The 19,679-nt window shown below is 38.2% G+C and overlaps 1 protein-coding gene across 4 annotated transcripts; it reads left to right on the plus strand.

Annotated features, from left to right (window-relative positions):
- Positions 1-55: 55 nt before the first annotated feature.
- LBR (lamin B receptor) lies at positions 56-18,950 on the plus strand. Of its 4 annotated transcripts, none has more exons than XM_017730160.1 (15): positions 57-2,031; positions 3,787-3,967; positions 5,502-5,696; positions 7,322-7,405; positions 7,869-8,046; positions 8,614-8,807; positions 9,534-9,588; positions 11,238-11,432; positions 12,726-12,766; positions 13,034-13,096; positions 13,526-13,651; positions 13,749-13,917; positions 15,120-15,200; positions 15,298-15,420; positions 16,464-18,950. In XM_017730160.1, exons 1-15 carry the CDS (start codon positions 1,877-1,879, stop codon positions 16,622-16,624), a joined length of 2,001 nt encoding a protein of 666 aa, XP_017585649.1. In that variant the 5' UTR covers positions 57-1,876; the 3' UTR covers positions 16,625-18,950. The 4 variants fall into 4 exon arrangements, with proteins under 4 accessions (XP_017585650.1, XP_017585649.1, XP_017585648.1 ...); XM_017730159.1 differs by having other exon boundaries at positions 59-2,031; positions 12,726-12,792; positions 13,060-13,096; XM_017730161.1 differs by lacking the exon at positions 13,034-13,096 and having other exon boundaries at positions 56-2,031; positions 5,502-5,693; positions 12,726-12,829.
- The last annotated feature ends 729 nt before the right edge of the window (positions 18,951-19,679 follow it).

Genomic DNA, 19,679 nt, shown 5'->3' on the forward strand with positions numbered 1-19,679 from the left:
TGCTGAACACCTCCGCTCGGGGTGTTTCCGGCAGAAGGCCTCTTTAAAGGGAAGATCCTCGATTCCCAGCCCAAGGGTTGATGGGTTGTTGTTTTTACCTCGGGGCTTATTTGTGCTTGTTTTTAGTGGTGAAGTTAAGTTGGCTTGGGCAGGGATAGGCCTTCACCGTTCTGAAGGTGAAGAGCTAGAAATGTGGAGAGAGTAATGGTGTTGCTGAAAAGGTCCTGCACAGCTCAGTCTCTTTGGTGAATTCAGTAGGAACTTTCCGTGTATTGTTAGCTTTGACTGTCAGTGTTTTCTTTATTTTCCTGCCTTTCTTCTTGCATTCACCTGGCTCCCTCCTCAGTGGTGAGATGTCAGAATTAGTAAGTGGCATCACTGAGTGTGTGTGAGCTTTGCTCTTCCAAGAGGGAAAACTTGTTTAGTGTTTATTTATTCTTAAAACTGTGTACCCAGCTTCTGCTGGTGGGGTATGATCTCCCTGTGGCTACAAGCTAACAGCCATCACTTTCTCCACAGTGTAATATGTTCCCACATATCTAGTGAAAGAGTCATTAAGAAGACCAGAAATGCATTCATGGGGCAATATGTTTCTCACCCAAGTTTCTTTTTAATTATTTCATTCTTGTTTGAGTCAGCAGAATCATTTATTCTTTACCAACTTTTAAGCTCCAGGGAGATTTGCATTAATTGGCTTGGCTTGGTATAGGCTAGGATCCTTTTGATCCATTCTCTTAGACTCTGGTTTCCTAAAGGAAAACAGTAATGGTTCAGAAAACACAAATTGCATCTCCTGAGTAAGTGACTAAACTTGCAATCAGGTGTCTGTACAGTGCAGGTTCATCATATGGAATCATTTTCTTTGGATTCATATTTTGAAACCCTGTGAATTCAAAAGTTTGTGCAAAACTTCTGGGAATATTAGGCTGATGCCAGCTGATACCATGAAAATTATCAGGGGTGTGTAGGGCTTGAAAGAGCAGTAAATTAAAAATGTAATCTCTAAACTGTATTTTTTTTGGAAAGGCTTCCTGTCTTTTTATCTCTCAATGTCAGTAATCGTGTTTGTTATCTGATCAGATGAATGCTGCCTTTAAAAGGTGCAGCTTTTTGAAGTGGGATATAAGGAATGAGGATTGCAAACCTCCCTCACAGGAGGCACTGGGGTGCAGAACAGAGTGGTTGTTTTTGATAGCTTAAGAAGTTATATTTACTTATTTTAATGTTTGAGCTTATTATTAAGCTGTGATATTTAAGGAAAAGAATTGAAAAAATACATAAGTTGTCCCATTAATAAGACTGCTCATTACTTTTGAGTCAGAAGATATTTCCACTTGCTTATTTATTATTTTGGAATTTCATATGGGTGATCTCTATCTCAGGCTGAATTACATTACATGATTTAGCTACAGGTCCTTCAACCACACTTTTCAATTTTCTAGAACTAATTTCAGCTCCTTTTAAGAACAAGGTTGGAGGAGGGGAAGGTCTTTCTGCCTTTCACAAGAATTAAATCAACAAGTTACCTGTTCTTTGGACTGTCTTTGTTTGCATACAAAACTGCTGGGTTTTGAAATCTGGCAGAGAATAGCATTTTATTATCCCTATGAAATTGTATCTAAATTCTGAAGTGGTTGCTGTAAATTGTAAATAGCAGTGTAGGTGTCCTTAGTAACAACTTCATGAAAAGATGTTACCCTTTTTGAAAAGGATTTACCCTCCAAAGATTCTGCTTTTCACAAGTTTGTCTGAGGGTCCACCAGCTGTGTCCTGGTCAGGCTCCAAGTTTACAGATGGTGCCTGAGGTGCTGCAGGTCAAGAGAAGAAACAGTTGGCTGGGGTGTAGGAAGTACAGCAGCAGAGGGGAAATGAAGTCATGTATCAGGTTATGACATCTGGTGACAGCTCTGAGTGCACTCAGTGGAGCTCCGGTGTTCAGACTATTTATGGAAGAGCAGGAAGAAGCTGCAGCTGCAAGAGGCTGGGAAAGAGCAGTCGTAGACATGGATGTCCTGAAGAGCTGTCTTTTGGGTGAGAAAACTGGGCAAGGAGATAGAGATGGGGATTGAGATCAGACTTAAGCAGAGGTGGCAAAGAGGAACTGGTTTGGTAGAAAAGGCAGAAAAATCCACAAAGAATCCAAGACAGCAGGGGGTAAGGAGAGAGTGGAGAATTTGAAATGAAAATAGGGAAGTCATAAGAAACAGGGTATGAATTTGCAGGGGTTAAGCTGACTGGGATAAAAGAAAGATGCAGGAGTAGGAATTCAGAAGAGCTGGAATAGCACGTGCCTACAAGCGCAGACTAGAACTCATGATTTTTCTAACTGGCAAGTGTCAGTGAAACCAAATTATAAAACCTTTTTTTTTTTTCTCCTTCAAATCTTATACCGCAAAGGAGATGGTCAGATGTTTCTGTTCTCAAGCAGTTTGGAGTATAAATAGTAAAATCTATATGAGGGAATTCTGTTGAGTTTTTTTGTTTTTTGACTTGGAAAGCGACACAGGTGTAAAATTTAACAGCAGCAGCATCAGAAAATACCAGAATGGATGTTGATTGTAAAACCTCACTGAGCCCCCATCCCCCAGTGTGTGATGAAGGTCAGTGATTGAATATTAACAGTACTTTTTCCCCAAGAATCTTAACTTTTCACTGTAGATTAGTTAATATATAATGATTATCTAGTTAGCCTTGTGTTCCCCTTAGTTTGTGCAGCTTCACATCTTATTTATAAAGCAAACAAGTTAAAATGCTTTGATACCAACATTTTGTGGTTTCTGTCTTGTCCTTGTCCCTGCCATCCACTCTAAGTTCTGTGTTTGTTGTACACATGGTGCCAGTACATGTGTTAGTGTGTATTTTGCCTTAGACTTTTAAGGTAGTCTCACTTGAAACATTGAGATTTAAAGTATATTCTACTTTGGATATCTGTTTTCAGAAGGCAATGACATAACACAAAGCACTTTACAAACAATTCTACAGGACTTTGCATTTAAAAACAGCTTTCTCGGAAGTTGTAGTTGTGCTTTTTTCTAGCACCTGGTGTGGTGAACCAAGGGTAGTAGTCACTTACACCACGTTTTGTTAATATCAAGTAAAAACCTGATGGTGCAGATAGGGGGATAGAATTTAGTTTTTCAGGTTGATTTGTGATTGCTCTGATGCTGTGCTTTGTTTTCCCACGGACCCCTGGAAAAGTCATTATGCCCCTTGTGCTAAATAGGTAGAAAAGAGAAAGTATTAAACCCAGACAGGAGTCCAAATTCTGAGGTTTCCTAACTTTTGAGTGTTTGGCATAATAAACTGAGGAAAGTGTATAATGTGGCTGTAAGTGTTAAAGATATTGGGGATGTTTAAATTTAACGTTTAGAAATCATGACTTCATTCATTTCTGTAGAACCACAGGAAAAGAGGGTTAGAGGACACTTAAATACCGTGTAATTCGTATTTCCCGCTAGATAAGATGAGCTTCATGATGTAATTTTGGTCAAAGGTGTGCTTTGCTGCATGATGAAGATTGTATATCATAGTTCAGTACCAGCCTAACACATCTGAATGTTTTTCCAGAACGCGCAACTTCAATATTCGCTCTATTTTAAGACTATTTCTTCTGTCTGCTGTTGATTTGGAAAAGAGATCACTGCTGTTTTCTTATCACACAGCCTTTCCCGTGTTCAAAGTGGAGAGTTGTTTAAGTGTCCCTTTTTCAGTTACATGATACAGAGAGTAGGGGAAAATGAAGCCTAATGTGTAGCTGTCATGTGGACTGACTGATTTATTTTCTAGGGATTCTGTTTGGAAAATGCCAAGCCGGAAGTTTGCTGATGGCGAGGTGGTGATGGGCCGTTGGCCAGGAAGTGTCCTGTACTATGAAGTACAAGTGACCAGTTATGATGATGTTGCTCATCTTTATACTGTTAAGTACAAAGATGGAACTGAACTTGCACTGAAAGAAAGTGATATCAGGGTGAGTACACCTGTATTTAATTATCGGTACTTTTAAAGGAAGATTATACTGATTTTATGCTGTAGCTGAAAGTACAACTTGTGACTGGGTAGTCATTTTACAAGTTTTTATTAACTGTGTCTTCAAGGAATTGGTGCGAAATAAAAGCTTCTTCCTATGTAGCACCTCAAGCAGAAGTTCAGAATGACCCCATCTTTAAAGTATCATGGTTATTTTATTTGTTTATGTTGAAAAAATGTAATATTTTTGAGGAAAACCAAGTCTGATCATGCAGGAACTCTATAGCATGATTTTTCATGAAAAATTGTTTGGGGTACCTTATGAAGGTAGTAATCAGTGGGCTGATATTAATTTGATGGTTTTCCATGTCTAAATAAGAAAATTTGAAAACAAATGGGAAGATGTAGTTGAGTGTCACTGTAAATATAAACAGTGCATGCCCTTCAAGCATATACTTGAACATCTGCAAATAGCTTTTATTGTTTTAGGTCCTCAGAGGCTTCATGAGGTATTTTTCTGTGTTTATGACAATTACAAACCCTTGAGAAAGGTTCATGTCATATAAGCACATTCCTTCCTAATATCTTTATTATTTCATTTTTTGTTACTAATAAAGGCCTTTAAAACTTCATAGAAGTTTCAGTTGAATAAAGCAGGAGGAAAAACCCTGTTTGAATGTTCGCTGTAGTTCATTTCTGTGGCCTGTTCTGAAACCTGCATAGGTTCAAAGCCAGCTTGTGTCTTTATGTGAACTGTAATGTCACTTCTTGGTGGCAGTGTCCATGCCCAGTAGCTGGCCTTCTGTTTTGGGACCAAAATGTTTCTGCCTTGAGGTAGGCAACTGTTTTCACTGCTTCAAGACTTTTTAACGTGTTACTTCTGCTTGCAGGTTAGCAGACTTAAGCTGGGAAAATGCCTTTCTTTGTCATGAAACATTTATGCATTATAGAAGTTGCATTGTGGAAATTTTACATGGGAAAATGAGCATTGTAGACTTCACAGAGAAATCAAACAGCGCTTTTGGAGTCGTTTATGAAATTAGTTACCGCGTATAATGAAACGATTGGGCTGATTTGGGTTTTTCTAGTGTTGATTTGCTCTCTGCTGCCTCACACAGATGATGAACCTTGCTATGTCAAATGCATTAATAAAGCTGAGTAGTGGAAGTGAGAGCAGTCTCTGGGGGCTTATGAGACAGTTCTCAATTCCCTATGCACAGGATCGTGAGGGTGGTATGCTTAAACAGCTTGGTGCTCACTCTGGTAGCTTACACCCATAGCCTGATTTCTGTAGCTTCAACAGGAATTGTCAGCAGCAGTTGGAATTGGAACAGGATTTTTTGGGAATTGCCAGCAAAATGAGTATTCTGCAGTTGCTCTTTCTTAACACGCTTTGTAGAGCATCAGTAAAGGAAATACCAGACAGATCTATAGAACTGCATGCCAGAATCCTCAGCACAAAAAAACCCCCATGTTTCTAAAATTGTTCTTTGGGACATAGATAAGATTTTGCTTTCTTTCCATCTTTCTTTTAGTCACAGTCATCATTCAAGCACAGGAAGAGCCAGTCTTCTTCAAGTTCCCCCTCCAGAAGAAGTAGCAGCAGATCTCGATCTCGCTCTCGGTCCCCTGGTCGGCCAGCAAAGGGCAGACGTCGTTCTGCTTCCCAAAGCAGAGAACACAAAGATGACAAAAAGAAAACCTTGCAGGAGACCAGCTTAGCTCTAGTGGTATTAGTTTTACTTGTTGGTTGGTTTTTTGGGTGTGGATTTGCTGGATTTTTATTAAAAGAAACTTTTGCTATTTGTGAAAGATTAGTGTTATGTGTACTGGGTTTATCATTGTAAAAGCCAGCTGCAGTTTGTGTTCCCTGGACAGCATAATTACCTGCAAAAGTGTATCTCCGAACTGCCATTTTTTTCTTTAGAAATAGGGTTTCTAGCTTGCAGAGTTTGAGGAAATTCTTGAGAGGTAAACCAAGGCTATAAAGTTCCATTTGAATTTGGTGATACTGCAAACTTCTCAGAATCCAAACAAACACAGATTTTTTTATATTTTAATGCTGGAGTCATTGTTAGCCATTACCTTCCACCTGTGAAATGGGGCAAAGGAAGTTAGTTTACCTTTAGATGTGGTGATTGGAACATAGCAGGCAGGTATTAGGATTTGAAATAAAATGAGTTCTGTTATCATATACAGTTCATTACAATAGTAGTGGAAAACATGCAGTGTGGAATATTTAAATGTGGCCTTGCTGATGGATAATATTGCAAAACTGGTTTCATTATAAAAACTAACCCGTAAAGCTTTTTAAGTTTACCAATATCTGGTGTTTAGCTGAAATTTATTAGATTTGTTCGTATCATTTTTGTGAAGATGAAGCACTAAAAATGGTTCTGGTGATTTGTAAGTGAGGAGAAGAAGAGTTGATGTTTCTCTATGAAGAGACAGCGTTTCTTCTGCCTCTTGTGCCCTTGAGATGGCTTCTCACTTGTCTGAGACAGACCCTTGAACTGGAAATGCATTCTGCTGATCTATTGAAAATGGACAGGTTTTAGTTAGGTTTCAGCTAAACTAAACCAGATTAATGTAAACCAGCTAGGTAGGTGTAGTAAATTGCTAATCTTTTGCTCTGAAACAGCTGTGGGGTTTGTTTTGCAGTGAGCCACTCTTGAGTTGTGTGATCCACTGCCTGTGGATCATAAGCTGGTTTTAAGTAGTTTTTTTAGCCAGCAGATACCATTTACTTTTTGTACTTTTAACCTTTTGGGTTAACAGGGTAAAATATCTCTGGTGCTTTTGTCCTGGCTTCTGTCTGAGGAGTAGGATTGATCTGTTGGCTGTTGTATGATTGGAAAGACCAGGTTCTCTTCAACAAAACTTTAGCTGAAATCCCAGAGTTGTTTAAACTCGACTCAAGAGAAGAATTTTTACAAGAGAATTTATTTCTTCAAAGATATTTAATGGAAAACTGAACTTTCAGTTCTACAGAACAGTGCCATATATAGGACACTGAAATTTCATCTGTTTGTTTAGTGGCATTACTAAATAGACATGTATTTTGTACTTGGCAGCTGCTAATGATGAGTTAAAATAACTTGGAAGCTGTATTCTCATAATTTCACTATTTATTAAAAAAACCCAACCTTTTCCTTAAATTAATTTGTTTCTCCTGTTTGTGAGCTGAAACTATCCATACTTTGGGTGTTGAACCCACTTGTATTGCTGTGGAGAGAACCAGAGCAGCTGCAGTGGACAAAAAACTAGCTAATGTTCTTAATTATTCATTATATACTTGCTCTTGATGCGGCTGTTAATTTCAGAAAGCTTAAACTGTGTTTCTTCTTTTAACCAGAAACCGAGTGAGAATAACACCAAAAGGTACAATGGTGAACCTGAAAGTACAGAAAAAAATGACACATCCTGCATCATCTTGGAGGTAGGAACATGGAATTTGCTCTTAGCGTTTTGTCACGTTCCTAGCTTGGCTCTCTCAGAAGTGCCTAGAAAAGGGCAATACAATGATCAAGCAGAAATAGAAGGCAACATAAAACTTAGAGGTTAAGTAAGTTTGCTACAGAGAAAGTGATTTGGTTTTTTTTTTTGCCTTAGTCCTGCTTGTTAGCTAATGCCCAGGTGTATGGCAGAAGGGAAAGGAGGAGGGTGGCAATGGATGATGTGTACTGGAACTGCTGCTGATCTGTAATCATGGCCTAATTGGTTACAGTGACTGGTTTTAGCAGTCTCTTTATATGAATGGATAAAGAAGTATACTGTATAGAAGTAGAAGATACTGTATATTGGTGTTTTATAGTGAGTAATGTCCTCTGAAATATAAAATTTTGGACTAAAAGTAAAATCACTTGGAAACTTTTTAGTAAATTATTTTTATTCATTAACAGCAAAAGTTAAAACCAGACTTGGAAATCAAGCGTGTGCTTGAGCAGTACAGCCTGCGTTCAAGGAAAGATGACAAGAAAACAGAAGAGATCTTTTCAGAGAAAAAGACTTTTGTGGCAGTAAAACCAATTGAGAAAGTACCATCAAAAACAAAGGAGCTGGAGTTTGGGGGAAGAATTGGTATGTGTGCAAGTTGTCTTAATAGTTGAAATTTAGTACTATTTTGTGGGTTTCTACTTACTGACCACATTGCCATGTCAAGGACTGCTTTTCCATTTTTGGACCTTGGCTGCAGAATTCAAAGTAATATGGTCGTGTTTCACGTGATTTGGTGGCAGTCAAAGAACCTTTATTGAGCTTGGTTCTTATGTGCAATACATAAGAAGATCTTGTGCCATCCCTTGCACAGTGAGATTTAAATATTTCTTGATGAAATTTAAGGATAACCAGCAAAGTTTTTACACTTTCAAAACTTGAGTGCTTGAAACTTGACAGTAAAGTATTCTTTAGGTGGTTTTTTGACCAGGGACACAATGGGTGTGATCCTGCAGTAGATGACCTTGTATGGCAGTGAGAAGTATGTCTCAGTGTCATGTTAAATGACTATGGGACAGCTGCTCTCTTGTTCAGGAGCAGATAATGACAACCTCTTCTTTGATACTGAAGTTAATATTGAGCTTTTTTAATGGGATTGAAACTAGGTTGTTTTATTTTCTGTGCTCACCTTCTAAATGTGTCTGTTTACAGGGACCTTCATGCTGATATTTCTCCTGCCTGCTACTGTATTCTACTTGCTGTTGATGTGCAAACAAGATGACCCGAGTCTTCTGAACTTCCCTCCTCTGCCAGCACTTGAGAGTCTTTGGGAGTGGAGGGTGTTTGGTGTCTTTCTTCTGTGGTTTTTCCTTCAAGCTGTGTTTTACTTGCTGCCAATTGGAAAGGTAGGCTGTTGGGAGCATTTGGGTCCTTATGGGCAATTAAACTGTGTGTTAGACTGGAAGGTGGGGTATGTTCTCAATGCAGTGAATTTGTAAGTAATAAGTTTTTCATCATAAACTGGAATATGGATGCTGCATTTCTGTAAGCTTAAAACAGCACAGCTGGTTAATAATTTTTGCATTTCAGAGCCTTTCAGTAGAGAAGGCAGTAGGTAATCAGATGAAAGTGTGGATAAACTTAGCTTGATGGAATTCTAGAAGAATTTTAGGTATCTGACTTGTAAATTCACAAGCTATTTTGATACTTGGTTTCTTATGGGTTTGCAGCATTTTGGGAAGCTATAAACCATTCTAGCCATGTGTATATCAGGCAAGGGCTCTCTTTCCCCCTTTTGTGACCTGAGGGTTACTGGCAGATTCTGCAAGGACACTCTTAAGTAGATCCTTCAGTGATGTTGTATTGCTGTGCATGTTTACAGTGATTGGAGCAGTTCTGCTTTCTTCAGGCTGGTTTGAAAGAGATTTATTTTTGAAATGTTTTTATTTGAAACTGTTAGTCTTTTGCTGTCCAGAGTATGCTTTTTAGAACAGTGCATGAGCTTCAGGTCTGTGTGTGTCCAGCTGGTTGCTTTGATTGAATGTCTTTCTGACAGAGCTGTGCTTCGTTTTTCTCCCCTGAAGGGCCCACAGAAAATACTTTGTTGAACACTGATGTTTTATTCTTCCCAGGTTGTAGAAGGCCTGCCCCTTTCAAATGGAAGGAAACTGCAGTACCGGATAAATGGTAAGCATGTTGCAGTTGGTTATTCTAAAATTGATTCCATTGTGTGATTTGCTGTGCTCAGTGCCATGAAATACGAGTGATGAAAGATACAGTTTGACCAGGGAGTGTATCTGTTGTAAATCTTGGATAAAATAGGATGAACCTTTTCTTGGAGAAAGATGGTTAGTAATCATCAGGAACTAAGTGCCCCCAGAGCAAGAGTTACACTGTACAGGGCACCTGAGCTGTATCCAGCTGTGACTGGTGACTCCTGTCACATGCCTTGCATAATTGCTAAACAGGGACTTGTCTATTGAAAAAGTTGGTGATGCTCAGGTAACAAGGACTGTGCAGGAGGAGTGATCTGAAGGGATCTTACCTCGTGTCTCGATCATCTTGGATGTCTCTGATTTACAGACTGATAAGAAGTATGTTGTAACTGATTTAAGATGTTCTTCTTCCTGCATGTCAAAGAACGGTTCTGAGTCCTTAATTAGAACTGATTTCAGTGCCTATGAATAAGACAAGCTTCTTATCCAGGTCTAAGTGTTTAACATACATCAGCAGTCCTGCTTTTTCTGGCTTAAACAGGAAAATGTACTTTAGTGCCTTGTAGGTGCTCCAGACTACCTATTTCATTAGTTCAAGAACACTGTCTGGAGGTAGTGGAATCCAAATACTGTATTAAAAATGCCAAATTTTGTCGTAGTCTGGTAAGAGGCACCATTTTAAAGTTGGAACAGGGCTGTAAATGATAGAAACCAGGGGAATTGCATTCTGCAAAAGTGAGTCTCATTGAGGCTGTCTCACAGCTTTCTTGGTTTTGGACTTTTGTCTTTAGTTGTGCCATAGTGCTGCAATTCTTCCTGCATTCTGATAAAGGGAGGACATAAGCTACAACATTTGCATTATTAAAAAAAAAGCCATCATCTTGGTGCTTCAAAGACTAATTTTCAAAGCAAATTTAAAACCCTTCTTGAGGAAAGGTAGATGACAGTGACAGGACAGGAGGCAATGGGCAATAAGTGAAATACAGGAGCTTCCATCTGAACTAGAACAGATCTCTGGAGGTTCCTTCTAACCTCAACCCCTGTGACCTGTGAAGGGATCAGTAGAAGGTCCTTAGCTGACAGCAGCAGAGAACTGCCTGCTCCTTTTTGGGCATCAGTCCATTCTGCATGATTTTATACTCTCAAAGTATGCAGAAGTTTTTGTGTTCAAGTTTTGGCTTGATGAGTTATTTTAATACTTTAATTACTGCTATCTGTATCAAGGTATATATGAAGATAATTCAAGGATAAGCATATGGTTGCCTCAGCTGTCCCACAGATAAGATTTTGTAACGTGCTATCATTATCCATTAGTAGTGTCAGTGTCCATTTTCCCACTAAAATCTGAAATTAGATCCTATGTCATAAAAAATGGAGAAGCATTCAGAATGTTCCTGCCTCTTGTCGTTTTGGTGAGCACAGTTTCAGGGCTTAGAGTCTCTTGGTTAAATTGCTGTGCCCCAGAAGTTTGAACCACGGGATGTCTAAAATGTTACTGGAATATGGAGAAATACTGGAAGAAGTAAAAACGCGGGAAGGGTTGGATTAGGTAGGTCCTACTAGAACCATAAATTGTTTTTTTTTATTTTGACTAATATGTCTTTCTTCTACATCCTTTAGGGTTTTATGCTTTTATTTTGACTGCTGCAGCTATTGGAGTTTTGCTATACTTTCAATTTGAGCTTCATTATTTGTATGATCACTTCATGCAGTTTGCAGTCTCAGCTGCAGCTTTTTCTTTGGCACTGAGCATTTATCTGTATGTTCGATCCCTGAAAGCACCTGAGGAAGAACTAGCACCAGGTGGAAATTCTGGTGAGTTAGAACATTCTGGATAATTTCTTTCCAGTTGTTTGCTCTAGTTCCATTTTTACAAATTAAAGGCTAGATTTAGGTTTGGTTATTATAATACTGTGACTTTTACTTTCTACCAAAGTAATGTTGCAAGTTAAATGGCATATTTTTGGTCTCACTCTGATACTGTAAGATGTTTAAAATGTTACTTGGATTTTCTGGAATAGTTATAGAATCATATCTTGGCTGGTCTAGTCCCTTAGAGGTGAGAGGACAGTTCCTTCTTCTCAGTTTTCAGCTTCTGTCTAAGAGGCTTGGTGTAGGTTGGTTCATTGTGCCTCTGCCAGTGCAGCTTTGAAACAGCTGGGAATGGAAGGAGAAACAGAAGAATGTAGATGTTTTGGCAGTGGGAAGTGAGCTACAGGACTTGAAATTAAAGAGCATTCCTAAACTTGCATCTTGCTGTGTGCTTTTAAATCTAGTTAGCTGAATGGAGTTTTCAAAAGAGATTTTCATTCAGTCATGAGACTGCCTGCCTAGGAAGTATCAATTATATACAGACGGTTTTGTAGGACAAAAGAGAGATTGAGAAGTGTGTTAGCATTAAATATCAAACTGCTTTTTAAAGTGACCATAGGGTGACTAAGAAAGAGAGCTTATGGACAGACCATTTTGTGTACTGAAATGTTCAGATATCCTTAGTTACATTGTTAGTCCAGCATGTTATATGTGTGAAGAGAAATTGCAAATTATCATAAATTGTCCTTTTTAAAAAAGTTCTAGTCTCTGTAAGTGGCATAGTAGCATTCTGTAATTGCTCTGTGAAGTGGTTGTTTTTTGCAAACTCAATCCCAGATACCATGAAGTCAGGGCATGGTATTTTCCTTCTTGTCCACCTTTTTTGAAGGATGGGTAGTTGTCACAGCTAAAGGGAATTCTTTCTCCCAGACAAAAGCAATGAAATAGGAGGAAATGTAAAATTAATTAATGCCAGATGTTCATGTTCATAGACACAGTGATGTGAGCTTCAGTATAAGGCTGAAAATAAAGAAGGAACAAGTGTCAGGGAGAACTTCTAAAGTGGTTAGTCCCCCTAATAAATAAAATATTAGGGCATCTTAAAATACAAACTCTGTAGATTTTGTTTTGTATTTTGCAAATACTCTTCAAAAATTTTTTTTTTTCCAGTCTGAAGGCTTTTTAAAATTTGTAATGAGAGAACATAAGTGGAAAGTGGGATCTTATTTATGGGGAGAATTGTAGTGGCAGATAAAAGGAAGAGTATTGCTAACAGAGGTTGTGTCTTACCTGCAGGGTATTTTATTTATGATTTCTTTACTGGACATGAATTAAACCCTCGGATTGGCAGTTTTGACCTCAAATACTTCTGTGAGTTGCGTCCAGGATTAATTGGCTGGGTGAGTCAGTAATCTTAGTTATTTTATTTGCTTAAATATTACACAGAGGGATTTTTTTTACACACACGTATACATATAATTGATATTAAGGAGATATATGTATTCGTAAATACTGTATATATACTTATAAATGAGTACAGAAAAATAATTCCATATTGTTAGATTTTTAATGACTGTTTTTATTCACTTGAAGGTGAATTAAACCCTCGGATTGGCAGTTTTGACCTCAAATACTTCTGTGAGTTGCGTCCAGGATTAATTGGCTGGGTGAGTCAGTAATCTTAGTTATTTTATTTGCTTAAATATTACACAGAGGGATTTTTTTACACACACGTATACATATAATTGATATTAAGGAGATATATGTATTCGTAAATACTGTATATATACTTATAAATGAGTACAGAAAAATAATTCCATATTGTTAGATTTTTAATGACTGTTTTTATTCACTTGAAGGAAATTTCTAGCTCATTTGTTTTGTGGCAAATGAAAACCCTTCTCAGAGTATTCATATGTTGAGGTAATAGTGCTTCAGAAATGTGATTAGTTGCAAACTGAGTTGTGAAATAAGGGATTATTTTTTAAAACTTAAACATTCATCAAAAATACCTGTATTAAAATGTCCTGTAGTGTAATAGAAAAAAAAGGGATCTTTTCTAAGTAAATTTTTAAGTAAAATTTTTTCTGACCTAGGTTGTTATAAACTTGGCAATGCTCTTGGCTGAGATGAAGATCCACAATCTCAGTATGCCATCCCTGTCCATGATACTTGTGAACAGCTTCCAGCTTCTCTATGTGGTGGATGCTCTTTGGAATGAGGTAAGTGCCAGTCTTGTTCAAGTGTTGCCATTTCTAATGACAATGTTAGGGAAAGGAAGCTTCGTAAATGCTAAAATCCCTTCCTCCTTGTTTCTAGGAAGCCATTTTGACTACAATGGATATTACCCATGATGGATTTGGATTCATGCTGGCATTTGGAGATTTGGTGTGGGTTCCATTTGTCTACAGTCTGCAGGCCTTCTACTTAGTGGGTCATCCCATCACAATTACTTGGCCTGTTGCTGCTGCAATTACTGTTCTGAACTGTAAGTTACAGTAAATGTTATTGTTGCTGTTGGTTACAACATGGTTCTGATTTTGTTTCTTCGAGATGGGAGGTGAAGCTTTAGCTCAGATGCAGCAGTCATTGTCTGGCTACTGTTAAATACAAAGAATATAATAAATTCTCATTTTAGTAAATGAAGGGTAGGTGGGACTCTGAACACATAATTGTTCTGTTGAGAGGCAGCTCTAGGTGGGTGCTGTCTGGAGCTGAAGAAGTGACTTAACATTTTGAATTTAATAGATGCCTTTTTAAGTCAATCTGAGTGACTCATAAAAAAGAAGTCAGTACCTTGTTTGCTATGCTTTACTGAACCTAGGGAAAATGTAATTATTTGCATCTCCTTCCCTGATGCCTACAGTTATATATGTCAGTGGAAAACATCTCTTTTCATCAAAGCTGAGTACTTTGAGAAAAGGTCTCACATCTTTAGGCAACCTTAAATTTGCACCAACGTAGCCTTGTTTGTCCCTTTTATCTGCATAGTAAACCTTAAAAAACCCACTTGTGTTTTGTAGACATGACAAAGAATTGGAAAAAATAAGAAGGCATGCAACTTAATATTTGAGAAATAGAACATCATTTTTTCAACTTCGCCCAATGTTTTTTCTTGGGTTTCTATTTATTTTTTTTTAAATAACATCTTTATTCAAAGTATGTTGTGATCATCTTTTTTCAATACAGTTTTGGGAAAAGCAAGTTTAAGCTGCTGTGTGAAAATTATGTGGGATATGAATTTCAAACCCAGATAATTCATTGCCTGGTTCTTTTGTTACCATGATCTTGTAAATGGGTGGTCAGTTTATGGAGTAGGTGCTGTAGCAAAGTGTTAGGCTGCTAAATAGAGCTGTAATCTTACAAAGTGCAGCACATCACCTCATGTGAATTTCAGACTCAGTGTTACGTTAATAACCTGTCAGATACAGATGTAAAGGTAGATGGGAAAATAAAGCTTCTCCAAAATCTCTTCAAAGTTAGTCAGTAACAAGAGGGAGCATATGGAATGCAGGTTTCCAACAGCATCTCTATCTTGCTAGAGCTCTGAGAACCAGAAAATATCAGTTGCATCTCTGAGGAAGAGACTGTGATGGAATAAGAGTAGCAAAGGGCATGTGAGTGCTTTTGTTGAAGCAGAGAAAACTGAAAAATACTGAAAATGCAAAATACATCATGTTAATTTTTCAGGTGTTGGGTATTACATATTCCGTAGTGCAAACTCTCAGAAAAACAATTTCCGCCGGAATCCAGCAGATCCCAAGTTGGCCAGTGAGTACATTTTTCATTCCATTGTTGTACAGTGGCTCTCTGTGGTATTTAAATGCATATTTTGATTGTTGCATTCACCACAATACTCTGTTCACAGATCTGAAATTTATACCCACTGCAACTGGAAAAGGGCTTCTTGTCACGGGTTGGTGGGGTTTTGTTCGTCACCCTAATTACCTCGGTGACATCATCATGGCTCTAGCATGGTCCCTCCCCTGTGGTAAGTTTCTGAGACTAAAGTGGATTTTAGCAAAAATGCTTTTATGTTTTGGCATCTGACTGGGTTTGAAATGCCAAGTGGCAATTATTTGAGATAGTAAACCCTATTGAATGGCAGATTTCTGTGTCATAAGTCTAATGAAACACACTTTCTCTTCCATTTTACTCTTTCTAACTTGCTGCAGGTTTCACATACCGTACTATAGATTCTACTCATCTTTCTCTCTCTCACTTTATCATTCAATAACAGTGGGACATGCTTGGTAATTACTTTTTCCTTAAATTTTTGAGGCTAGTGAGTGTGTTTTTAACTGAAGTTCTCCCAGAGTGGGAGTTTGCTTGGAGACAAGGGCTACCACATATAGTGATGACTTTAAATGAAATACATTTAAAACAAGGTCATCAAACACAGAATGAAATTATCTTTCAAAGTGTCTGTTAATAAATACAGTTTTCCTTGTACTGGGGACCCCAGAGCTGGACACAGTGCTCAGGTGGGTCTGAGGAGAGCAGAGTAGCAGGGCAGAATCAGCTGCCTTGGCCTGCTTTGGCCACGCTCCTCTTGATGCAGCTCAGAACAGAGTTGGCTTTCTGGGCTGCAATCTCACATTTCTGGGTTGTTTCCAGTCTCTTCTTCCACAAGTCAAGTCGTGTGCTCTGACCAAAGCTGGACTCATGTCTGCAGCCAAAGTAGAGAAAACCTTGTGTGGGGCAGTTCAGTGGTGCGGAGATTTAACTGGAAATCTGGTTTTGATAACTAAAGAACTTAAAACTTGTGCCAGTTTTGCATGCATTGAGAGTGAAATTGGTAGATTTTATGACTCTAAATTTTAAGAATTACTTTTTGTGGGGTTTTGGGTCTTTTCCTATCTGCATGTGAACATGTCTCACAATTTTTGCACTGTCTTGCTGAGTATTTGATGCTTTAGGAGTATAAAATGCTCTAATCTTGAGCAAGTGTGTGTCACCAGCTTCGAACATGTTGTTAATAGCTACCATCTCTGGATTTTTGTCTGTATCTAAGCTGACTTTCTCCCTTTGCAGGTTTTAATCACATTTTACCCTATTTCTACGTGATCTATTTCATCTGCTTGCTTGTTCATCGAGAGGCTCGTGATGAACACCACTGTAAGCAAAAGTATGGCTTGGCGTGGGAGAGGTATTGCCAGCGTGTCCCGTACCGCATATTCCCTTACATCTACTAGAGCACTCCAGAGGCCTCATTTGCAAATTATTGCTACAGTTAGTTTCCTTGCAGAGAAAAAGATACCTCTTACCTTTGCACTTGGTCATTTGGTATTTAGGCTTTTAAAAAAAAACCAACAAAACCCGACCAAACATTGGAGTGCGTTGAAGGTGTTACTTACAAGTAAGCGTCAGGATGTGAGTTATGTGAACTGACTGTCTGTGACTTCAATTTTTTAAAAATTGTGAATTTTCAAAACTTCGAGCGCTAATTTTTCAAGCTAAATTTTATCTAGAATTCTGAGTTTACATTTTTTTATTGCATTTAATTAAGCACTGTGATGTAAAGTATATTATTTTCTTAATACAATAAATGCTGAAATTCCATCCAGTTCATTTTTTGGTATTACTCGTACCATCTAACTTCAGATGTCCAATTTAGTTGCCTGAATTGGAGGAGCAGCAGGGTCTTTTTGGTCAGTGGAGCTGGAAGCAGAGTATTTGACCCACATGAGGGGCCTGCAGCACCATGGCCAGAACTGGCACAGCTCAGCTGGATGGTTGTTCCCCTCCTGGCTTTTCATTGATGGGAGTTTTTTGGTCAGAGAGGCTCAGCTGGCCCCTCCTGCCCTGCACCTGCAGGAGGACAAAGGGATGGAATTGGGAGAAGGGGCACAGCTGTCCCTTCTCCCACCCCACATTGTTGAGGCAGTTCCAGCACAGCCCAGGGGGAGCTCTGAGCCGCTGCCTGGCAGTGCCCCTGGCCGTAGAGACGGAAGCCACGCTTGTGGCTCACGCTCCTGGAGAGAGCTGAAACACTTCAAACACTTGCTGTGGCTGTGGAAGGGAGTAGTGAACCCTCATCTTGCCTCTAGCATTGAACATGGGGTAGCAAAAGTGTGCAGTGTCTGCCTATTAGGCACAAAAGGATAAAATGACCACAGTTGGCTTCTTCTCATCTTTGTAAATTAAGTCTTAATGTACCATAGTGTTTACCAAGTGTGTATAATAAAGCCTCCATGTTTTTGCTGTACAGTGTTTGGGTTTGAAAATGCAACAGCTTTTTTAGAAACAGGAGAAATCAGTAACTAAACCAATTTCCAGTAATTAAAAAAAAAAAGAGTTAATTGAATAAAGGGGTTTGTAAATTAATGTAGTTAATTCTTGAAACAATTAAAGTGTTCATTTAAATATTTGTATTGACAGATATGCTATGAAAATATAGGAAATGCTCCTCAATCCAAAGTTGTTGTTTTTTGGTTTCTTTTTGTTTTTAATTTGGCATTGCTACCTCATATGTAGGTGTTGCCTTTTGTACTGTTGCAGATAGAGAAATAGCTATTTTTTTGCTATTGCTATTTAAAACAACATTTTTTACATGAGCCTGTGGTTAAACTCAACCACTTTCTAATATATTTTTGTATATATTTGACTTTTTAACTAATGTATGTGTTCTGGTCACTAGCTGTGTTCTTTGTCTAACTGGCTGTAAATGAGATGCCCTTGTGGTATTTACTTCATAAGTAGAATAATTTTACTGAAATACTCTTGCTTACTTAATTAGCTTTTATTCTATTGTCACAAGTAAGAGCTTTTCACACACTTTGTACATGAGGTTTATAGCACAAGTTGCCCTAAAAAGCTTATTAGAATATTAAATATAGTGCAGATACTTCTGCACTTGCTTGCAGGCGTGTTCCTAATAAATTGGAATGTTATTTATCAATTTTTTCAGTTATTTTCAAATGTTGATGTAATTGAAATCTAGCATGTGATTTTTTTTTTTTTAAATAAAATAACCTATTTTGTACACGGGCATTTTTTGAAGATAATTGTACAATTGAAGTGTATATAATGTAGCTTGATTGTTGGTGTTGTAAGGAAATTGTTTTAAGACAAGTACTTTGATTGCTGGCAGAAAATAGCAGTGCCTCTAACAAGACTCAAGAGAATTCACTCCTGTGAAGCAGCAGATTAAACTGGGATGCTGTTTTCAATCCTTGCTGAGTGAATTTATGGGAAATAGAGAAATCATTAAACGGCCCTGCTGTGCAGCTGGTGTTTAAAAATCGACTGAAGGAGGGGGCAGTTTGATTCCTCAGCCTGTAAAGCAGGAGCTGCTCCTGCTGACAATCCCAGTTTTCTCTGTTGCCACTCAAGGTTGTTCCAATGGCATTCAGAGCCCTTGTCTTGTCATTCACAGCCCTTGTCTTGCAGAATTTGATCTTGACCAATGACAACTTCAGTTCATTTACATGCTGAATTTTATGTGAATTTGATTTTGAAGTAACTGTTTTTAATACAAACAAGCCTATGAGCTAAAATAAAGGTTTTGCTTAAAACTAAGTAGTGCATTTTTTTTCCAATGCATGGTGATGTCTGATAAAAATGACATTGATTTTCCTTATTTAGTACAGGTGTGAGTTTGCTGAAGCTCCTGTTGTACCTGTGTTTGTGGGCTGAGTGTTATGAGCTCATGTGTGGTGCTTCTCTTAGTCTGACTGGGTCTTTTTTCCTCTTCCCTTCTGCTACTCCAAAAATAAACTTAATTTCAGCTGTAAAAATACAGAATTAACATGCAATTTGCCTATGGGCTATTGTATTTTTCCCCACACCCTCTATTAGAAGTCAAAACCAAAGGAGTTAGGCTGTATCCACATAAAGTATTACTGTGCAGGAAATAAATGTGAGTTTGACCTACAACGCTGTAGTGGAAATATGATACAGGAACAGGAATGATGGTTTTGCTTACAGAAGGATACTTACCATAGGTAATAAAAATGTTTGCTTAAAGTACATTTACCAGAGCTCATGCAAACCTTACAGAAGCACAGTTCTTGCCTCTTGTGGAGTGAAAGCTGTCTGGGGGAGTAGGTGGAAAAACCTTTCCTGTGTGTGGATGGAGAACATATTGCACTGTCTGTACAGAACTGTTTTCTGCTGAGGAAGTTCCCTTAAATTAGAAGGAAATACTTTGATAGAGCTTTTACTAATTTAATATTTAAAATGAAGTCTTAACCAGCACATTTTCAAAGAAGTATTTTAAAAACACCTTCTCTACCTTTTTGTGTATAT

This window comes from Corvus brachyrhynchos, unplaced genomic scaffold, assembly GCF_000691975.1.
Source record: "Corvus brachyrhynchos isolate BGI_N302 unplaced genomic scaffold, ASM69197v1 scaffold101, whole genome shotgun sequence".
Classification (NCBI taxonomy): Eukaryota; Metazoa; Chordata; class Aves; order Passeriformes; family Corvidae; genus Corvus; species Corvus brachyrhynchos.

Coding starts and splice junctions, on each gene's coding strand:
- LBR (XM_017730160.1), top strand. CDS start 1,877: ATGTATCAGGTTATGACATCTGGTGACAGCTCTGAGTGCACTCAGTGG. Junction 9,589..11,237: donor ACTGCAGTACCGGATAAATG/GTAAGCATGTTG, acceptor TACATCCTTTAG/GGTTTTATGCTTTTATTTTG. Junction 12,767..13,033: donor TTACTGGACATGAATTAAAC/CCTCGGATTGGC, acceptor GGTGAATTAAAC/CCTCGGATTGGCAGTTTTGA.